The 9459-nt window shown below is 38.5% G+C and overlaps 1 protein-coding gene across 1 annotated transcript; it reads left to right on the top strand.

The window, feature by feature from the left end:
• Nucleotides 1-726: 726 nt before the first annotated feature.
• Nucleotides 727-8853, top strand: LOTGIDRAFT_237425 (hypothetical protein). Its single transcript, XM_009046774.1, has 16 exons — nt 727-795; nt 1060-1296; nt 1530-1724; nt 2000-2109; nt 2432-2561; nt 2755-2976; nt 3300-3517; nt 3735-3865; nt 4152-4716; nt 5034-5201; nt 5639-5840; nt 6129-6320; nt 6598-6755; nt 7643-7960; nt 8212-8316; nt 8667-8853. The coding sequence occupies exons 1-16, from the start codon at nt 735-737 to the stop codon at nt 8817-8819; spliced, it is 3165 nt and encodes a 1054-aa protein (XP_009045022.1). The 5' UTR covers nt 727-734; the 3' UTR covers nt 8820-8853.
• The last annotated feature ends 606 nt before the right edge of the window (nt 8854-9459 follow it).

The following is a 9459-nucleotide window of genomic DNA, read 5'->3' as shown; positions in this document are numbered from 1 at the left end:
ATTATCATTTAGGAGTATGGCCACTTCGCGTTTCCAAACAGTATCACCAGGGACTCCTTTACACTTCTTCTTACATCAAGTCGATTACTTCCTGGTAATAAACAAGAACTGAACAGTAATGACTGTCATTGTTGTAACAAAAATTAAGAACAATGAATTAAGTCAGGCTAAGGTCTTTTTTGTTTTAGTGGTCCAATACGTCTGTCAGTTGAAGGAAAGGTTCAAGATGTATATTAGAGTCTGTAGACTTCTCTTATTTTAAGTATTATCTGGCTTTTGTCTGGTATACTATTTCCCAGTACTACACTGAGCAACTAAATACAATTAACTTAAAGGAGAATAGAACTTAACTATTTTCACTGCCTTACAAGATAAATTTCAAACAACAACCAGGCAGGGACATCTTGCCTATAAAGACACTTGTAGTAAATTTCATTGGAGGTGCTACAAGCATCAAACTAGAGTAGGGGAGTAAAGTAGAGGAGCTATTCCCGTCATTCTAGGGATTCTGGTCTATGATGATTACGTATTGTGACAGAAGGGCGCTCAGAAAACAACGGTAAGTATACAGGTCTGATCTGTCTCTGAAAAAAATTGGATCCTTCAACATATTTCTATGACGCATAATCCAATATCTCTTTATTTTTTTTTTTATTCTGTAAATGGGTCTTAGTGTGATGAGATAAAGAGATAAGACGTGGGCCCGATATTGCACTGATAACAGACTTTGTGGCATGGCGGTCACAATGAAAACCAGATCCATGATTTATAAATATTTTTTTTTTTTTGTAATTTGTAAGTTATGTTAAATTACACTCTTCGTCCATTTGGTAACTATTCAAACCACATGTAGTAATCAGAAGAATTGTTTTTAAATTACACCCAAATTTTGATAAAAATGACAAAACGCTGACTTTGAATGGGTGACATTAGCAATCAAAGGAATTGTTTTTATTTTCTAACAACTTGTATCACTGTTATTATACTTAGCATTATAGATATTAAAAGAACAACATTTACTTTAGCAAGGGGAATGTCATAAATTTATTTATTCTTCAGGCTGGGTGAATGTTGAAGCTGCACTCCCACATCTGAATGATTGTGTCCACCTGGATGAACATCCGTTAGACTCGACAGACCCAATCTCTATATTCGGTGCTAACAATGAGATATCCGGACATGCTAAACCAGTACGAGTTGGCAATCTTCGTCAATCCAGACCACTACCTACAGGCCATTTTGTTACCAACCAGATAAAGGGGACTCCCGTTCCAATGCGACTCTTTCCATTTGAAGGTAAGCTAGGGATAGCATCAAATGACCAATGTAACTAGCTTTCTGAATGAAAAGCATGCGTAGAATCATTTAAAATGGTTTATAAACAGCTAAGGTCTGCTTTAATGATGTAACTATATAAAGCCGTCTATGTGAGTCAGTGGTGTAGTTTACATGATCCTGTTACACTAGCATGAAGATATTGCAAGGGTATCTGCCCTCAACATTCAGCTTCTTGTCTTTGACTGCTTCAGCTAATATGGACAAAGGTGGAGTTACCTACGATGCCTATACAATGGACAGGTGGAATGATCCAAAACGAACTGATTTCATGGAGCAGCAGTCTGCATGGAAAGCTGGAGAACCATGGAACAGATTGGACTCATTGGGAACAAACATGAAACAAATGGTAGCTGGACCGGATGGAAATCCTCTTGGCGTTTTCACAGGTTAGGACAATGTTTGTTGAATAATTAACTTTCGTTTATTACAGACCTTAAGCGTAGACTGCTTAAATGGGGAGGGGGGATTACAAGTGCAAAAGAGCCACTATTGTTATAGAGGGTTTCGGGGCATTAATATTTCCTTCTCCTTTTTTATCAAAGTATGATTACTAATAAGGGCATTGTTATGGACCGAATATGATCCTTTCGCATATCTTTCAAATGCAATTGGTCTATTGACAACAAAGAAAAATAAATGATATTTTGCAAATTCATTACAGGAAAATCTGGTGTTAGGATTGGTATTACTGGCTCCGGAGAGCCAACATTAACGGATTTTGGTGACTTGTATGCAAATTTCATGTTTCATGGTAGCACAGGCACAATGGAGGTATCTTTCATTCAATCATATTCCACCTGAATATAAACCGCTTAGTTCTTTCAGAACACCACAGAATAATTTTTTATACAAAACAGGGGATACCTCTGCTAAAAGAACACAACTTTGGTTTGTAATCCAGAATTTGTTTTATTGCCTTACTATGGCGTGCTTATACACTCAACAGAGACAATCTAGCTCTGGATTAAAATCTATGTGCCTTATTGCTGTAATATTATTCGTTGATAATAAAATCAACATACACCTCGATTTTTGGGCTACACCACTTGGTTTACAGTTGTACTCTATTAGGCACAGGTTTTAATTTTTGCAGGTGCCAGTTGTAAGAGGAGCTCCCTTGCCAACACACATCATCAAGAACGCTAATCCGGTAGTCAAACCATATTGTTTGAGCTCCATAAATGGACAAAAGGTCAATTTTGATTGCCCCGGAGAGCCATCAGGTTTGTTATGGGTCTATAGTCATAAGTAATAATAGTGAACACGGCTACAGCATAGTCTATACTGGATAGGGTTTGACGAGCCCAATGCTTCTACTGAAGTACTAGTCAAAAGCTCTCTTTACGCAACACTCTGTGAAAAAGTTCTGTTTATTTTGCACTGTCTTGCTACTTGTATTTTTTGTTATCTTTCCAGCGGCTGATGGTGGTAGCGGGTTTCTGTCAGGAGAATGTCATAGTGACAATCTTCATATCACCCTGCATAACACTAGACCCATACCAGATGTTACTAAGGTTCAGTGGGCAGCCCGATCTGAACCTACGTGGTCGCAACGTGGAATGACAACCTGTGATTCCAACCATTGTCACCTCTCGTCCGATCGTAAAACTGTTTCTATCACAATACCACATGCTTCAGGTAAATACCTGTACTTTGGGGGGGCGGGGGGGGGGGGGGGGATACGAATGCCTGTGTGCCAAAGGTTGTGATAATGATTTCCAGGCAGCTCGAAACGGCAAAACGGCCTAGCACGGCAGTAGTGTTAAATTTGAATTTAAATTTTAAGTTTCTTTCACTGCTGTACTATACTTCAACAGCATGAATGCCTGTGCGTATCATCAAGCATATACGCTTAGATCTCCTGGTCAACTGTATTGCTATTGCTTGTTGAATACTGAGTTTTCTATTATGGATCGAACTAAAATTTTGTTATAAAATGTCGTCTACTCTCCTTCATGTAGGTAGCATGGCGTTTGCTCTGAACTACATTGGTCATTATGTAATACCTTGGGCGTGGGGTGATCACCCACAAATAGCTCAGTGTGGGGGGAGTGGTAAGAGATCAGATATAGAGAAGCGTAGTCCAGAAGAGATTAGTCTGAATGCAAAATGTGATCATCAGCGAAATCTAGAAATCAGGGTTGATGTCGGAGGCAATAATATACCTGGAATCAATAAGGTAGATCAACTTTTTAAGGTCGCGGTTTAGTCACTTTCTGTTACCTAAAGACCCGAATTTTAAGGACGCAGAACTATTTATAATTTATTGTGCATTTTAAAACATTAAGCATATCTGGTTCGAAATTTGTATTCCTAATATTGAGCATGTTGTGTCCTGCCGTGTCTTAACCCTGCCTGCAGATCATCTCTAGGGCTAATATTTGAACAATTTGTAGATCCAGTATGCAGTAGAAACAACCAGTAACTGGAAGAGTATGCCAGCAATGCATCAATGTACCAATTCTGCCTGTACTCGACATGGATCCGAAATAACAATCAAGACGAAAGTTAGTTCAGATGTTGTTAGGTAAGGAATTCAAGGGGGAGTGATATTAGGATGGTCGCTAAGCTATGTAGGATGAGGGCAGCCTTAGCATTATTAGCACCATACCAGGTATTTGTCTCTAGAGAGACCTTTTGTACTGATTTGTAGGGATCAATTACCTTATTGGTATGAACCATGCTGTTGTTATTCTTTCTAATTCCGTTCATAAATCAACAATGTTGTCACTTGATCGCGTACAAGGATCAACTTTTAAAGACACCCTGCAGCTGATTCGATTTTATTCATTTCTGCTTTATTTTCTATTTAGAGTTGCAATTAACGTAATTGGTTTCACAACCTTACCCAGATCTCGTTGGTTTGAGGATGCTTATACAGTTCATTGTGGTGGAGCTTCTGTTAACAGTGGGAAGACAGGAAACACGCATAATACCCACACACAGAGTCCACACTCTGGTTCAACACACAAACCTAATATTGTACACAACCTGGCAGCTAGTAAGAAATTTGTGATGGAGCTGAACGAACCAGGAACAGACCTTCCCCACCAGACTAGGAAGTTCGTCTTATACTTTTCGGAAAGTGTTCAAGGATCTGTGGATCAATCCAATGGGATAATCACCTTTTCTCACTCCGGGAAACCTTACAGTGGATTAGTACAACTAGGATATTTAGGGGCTGGTCCACGAGGAGATAAGTCCCATTATGACTTTCTGGATGCCCATGCTGGCATCTATTCTTACAAACCCTACGTCTCGTTCTGTGTCAGTGAATCGAGGAATAAAGGCTATATGAGTTTCGACTGGAATGCTAAAGACAGTTCAGGACGAGAGGCAATGAACAAGAAGCTACTAATGGTTGCAATGCCACATCACGTAAGTCGGGTGTATCTTTCTACCATAATACGTATTCTGTTGACGATTGTTTCGTACCATACAAGCTATTAATCAATAGGTCGGATGCAGAATCAGTCGAGATCCGCTTACTTATTCCACATACATTAACTTTATTTTTTCATTTTTAATTATTATCAATTGGATACGATCATGTCACCCAACAAAAACTTTGTTTTCAGCCAATTACACACCGTACTTCTATTGCGAGAGAAATACTTTTGCACTAATAATACTGGTGGAAATCGCATTTTTAACAGAACTAATCTATCCTTCTGCATACACGGATTTTGTTGTAGGTACTGCTATTACAGAAGCATCACGCTAAGGAATTAAAAAACACCATGTACGGGTTTAAAGGTTTTGAAGGAAACGACTGGTCTATGGAACTCGATCTACAACCAGCTTCTATGGAACCTGATTCTGGTGCTATAAATAGAATAAAACACAGTTCACACGATTTAAAGGTAGGTTCACAACAAACTGATGAATATCGCTATTCATCTTCTTCTCACGCATATTCATGAGGTCTTTGTGAATTACTTTGTTGAATCTCAAATTCAAAGGCCTGGGTTTGTCCGCTATGTCCTTCGACCTGACAGTAGTCAGCGATATCAGCTTCTGTTCAAAGTGGACGTTAACTTGTCATCTACCAACCAACCCACATGCAGGAATTTTTATGTTCGTACTGCAGTTAGGGACACATTGCAAGACATCCTTCGTTTTAGTTTTCGAAAACTTGACTTCAGATCTGATATGAGAATCGGATTAGAATCAAGATTCTTCAAATTGTACTGTACTGATCGTCCATTTCAACAGTGTATGGCATATGAAGAGCTAATCTTCTTGTCAAGCTTATAATTACATTGATATAATTTGTATTTATCATATGCATATTCTTCAGGATATAAAGGATGCTATTGCTAGAGATGCAGCCAATGTGAACCTAAACGCTGTGTGTCCACATTCTGATAGTTATAATGTTGGTAAAGCTTTAGGTTTGGTATCTCGTTTGGCCAGTATTTCCAGGGCGTTTGGAACCAACCATTTCCACCAACTTGACTCTTCTCTCAAATCATGTTTAGAGAAATGGCTTAGAATTCATGGTAAGATATTGTTCAAGTCATTGATCCTTAGCTGTGTGTGCGAATTACGGTTTATTAAGGCATATAACATTAATTAAGCGCATGCATCAACAAGATGTAACTGTAACTTGCCTAAGAAAAATAAATCAAGGTATACAAAAACCAACTAGGTAACAAGCGGTTGTGGGTCACTCTTCAACAGCACCTGATGCCACTCTATGACCGGATTTGTCAACTATGCTTCCATTTCGGAGAGTCCACAGAGCTAATACTGTTATTATCATAACCAATATGGGATGTTTATTGCAGATACACTTGAAAATAAATGGAAGTTCCACTATGATAACGTATGGGGAGGATTGTTTCTCCGGGCGACTGATGGTGATCTAGGTTACGGTACAGATTATGGTTTTCCTTATTATAACGATCACCATTTCCATCTTGGATATTTTCTTTATGCTATCAGTTATTATGTTAAACACTACAAATCTTGGGGACTTGGTAAGTTGGAAGCTTTTAATCTGATGGACGTGTTGAGTTGAAATTTCTACTTATTAAGAACACTTCATATGATGTAGATATGATAATGATAAGATCTTCCAGTCTGAGCATGTTGGTACTGACATTTAAATGATGCTAAGCAGTATAGATTTAATCTGGAATTGCGATCAGAGAGGAGCACTGTCTTTGAAAGATATACGTGTATTTTTTTCATCTGTATTTGAAACCTATTCAATTCTTTTTCAACGCCTCGTTTTGACCCAAGATACATTTTCAGCAAACAAAGCTAGGATTTATTCTCTGGCTCGAGATGTTGGTAACCCGTCCAATAAAGACAAGAGATTCCCTGTAGCCCGACATAAAGATATCTACACTGGCTTCTCCTGGGCAACTGGCATTGTTCCTAATGATAGACAAGAGGAATCTGCCTCTGAGGTAAGGAATAAACAAAACTCTGACCAATGCAAAATATGTTGATTGCCTTTGGTAGACGATCAGGGTCCTTTCGATGTAGGTGTATTATGGAACACACTACAATCTTTTATGGCATAGTGTAAACGGGCTGCTTATTGGCAGGTTCTTTCTGAACTGTAGACATGCTGCTTGTTGTCTTGGACAAGCTGACTGTAGACAGGCTGCTTTTTGGCATGCTTGTTATTTGGGTTCTACTTGCAAACTGCAAAGTAGATCATTCTTACAAACTGTATAGTCGTTTGTAAGAGACTGGATACGGACACTCTCCTTCAATTGATACTAACGCTTACAATATTAACAAACACTTTATTTACATCCAATAACCTAACTAACTAACACTGAATACTAAACAATAAATATAACCCCGAGTCTAAACCAAAAAGGGAGATCCCACCCCCCCGGATTTTCCATACTCTAGTGCAACATGTTTCTCCGCTAACCCAAGAGTGACCCTGAACCCAGATGGTTATTGAAATAAAGGAACCCTTTGCCTGCCTTACATTTGACTAAAACCCCTGTGGTTCGTTAGGGTTTATAACACTGGTTAACCACTTATCATGTATATAACCTGAGGTAAGATTGAACAAATCCTTCCCCTAAAGTTATTGATATGTATATATCAACTGTGTGTTAATAACTTAACAAATAATATCGTTTCTGTCATGTGCACATTGGGTATCAAAGGCGATGTAAGATATAACAATAGACAGTTGAAATTATACATAAATACTAACACCCCAGCTACAATAGCCAGTCTCATTCGAAGGGAAGAAACTGATTCTCTTTTCTATGTTTATCAGACAACAGTCAATATAATTGATTAATAAATCTTCACATTTCTATTCCAGAGCATAAATTGCTACCATGGACTGGCGTCATTAGGGGAGGCTTTTGGTGACAAAAATATGAAGCATACAGGTCAGATCCTTCTGGCAACAGAGATACTGTCTGTTCGGGAGTATTGGCAAGTGCGTCAACATAATCGACAACATTTTCCCCCAATACTACAACAGTTTGGTGTGGTTGGTCAGATTGCTGAGAATGCCTGGTATGTTTACACTCTAGATTGGGCCTGTGATCCCAACAAGTTCCCAATGAGACATGGTTGTTTGGTGGGAATTCAAGTCATACCTATCACTGCTGTATCTAAATATTGGGTGGATCAGGTAAGATCACGCGATAATGAAATTTACCAGGGTCAATTTGTCAGTGATTTTGTGTCCTCCCATGATAACATCTCTTCTCCTCGGGTTTTGAAAGAAAGAAATAGTATTAGCATAACACTATGAATTTGATCGAGACCAGGGTTTTTATGAGACCATGTTCTCATCACCTTCTTACACTATGATCACATGAACGTCGCATACCCCAGGTTATCCAGCGCAAAATTAAGAAATTTCAACATCATAATTTCCAGGAATGGGCTAAAAGCATTAAGCAGACATGTGACTGGGCGATCAATCCAAGTTCAGCTCCCAAATATAAACAGACTGATCCCAGTGACATGAAACAACTGGCAGTGGTAAGACGTTTTATTAGTCAGATAATCACTGCTCAAACCACTATTGCGAGTTACAACCAATTGTAAAATGATGACAATATTGTCAGCGTATTACAGGCATCACCTGACCACCCTAGTTTAAAACGAGACTTAAAGAAAGGATAGTAAACTGTTATCAGGCTTATGATATTTGAGATTTGATCTAATGCAGGTTTACAAAGATCGGGATGTTCAATTATTACCTCCAATTGAGCTAAGAGCAGGATAGTAATTTACATGTACTGCTGCACTTGAACATATACCAGACATCAATCTGGGCTTCATATTAATGCATGGCCTGTTGTTGTACTTTCATTTTGTAAATATTCCAGGGATGGAAAGCATTCTGTTATGCAGCTGTTGCTCCTTTGGACTCAAATCACAGACAAAAGGCAGTAGAGTATCTACGGGATAAAAAACCACAAGATTTGGTTGGAGGGACTGGATCAGCTAGTACTTTGCTGTTCATACTCGGCTCCACATAACATATTTAAATTATTAATAAATTAGGGAAAAAGCAGAAAATTGAACGCGTTTTCAAGAATAAGGGCAATAACTCATACTAAACATTTTTCGATTCTTCAGATTTTCAATAGGTTTATCCTTGGGTGATTACGAACACTCATGCCAAGTTTCATTAAAATCCATCAAGAATTGTCCCTTCTAGGATGTTTACGAGCTAAAAATTGAACGTGTTTTCAAGAACAAGGGCAATAACTTATACTAACTATTTTTCGATTCTTCTGAATTTCAATAGGGTTAATCCTTGGGTGATTACGAACATTCATACCAAGTTTTGTCAAAATCCGTCAAGAATTGTGTCTGGTCTTGCTATTGTGGACGGACCGATGGACGGACATGTTGAGGAATCTTTAAATATTTAACGTGCACAGTCTGTAGAACAAAGGGCCTCGGTAAATTGTCCCATCCAAACGACTAGATGCTATTTCCATGTCAGTCCCTCTTACCTGCATCACTGACAGGGGGAAACCGGGTTGAAAAGTCTGAAGGTATGATCTTGACCTGTGATGTCTGTGATTGATGTGCTCGTGCCACATGCACATTACGGTATACTTATAACTTATAATAACTGGTTTCTTTACCCAGACTAATATATAAAATATC

The sequence above is a fragment of the Lottia gigantea genome (genome assembly GCF_000327385.1).
Source record: "Lottia gigantea unplaced genomic scaffold LOTGIsca_106, whole genome shotgun sequence".
NCBI classification, from domain to species: Eukaryota; Metazoa; Mollusca; class Gastropoda; family Lottiidae; genus Lottia; species Lottia gigantea.
The sequence above is the reverse complement of the archived record's forward strand: the minus strand, read 5'-3'. Positions and strand labels throughout refer to the sequence as shown.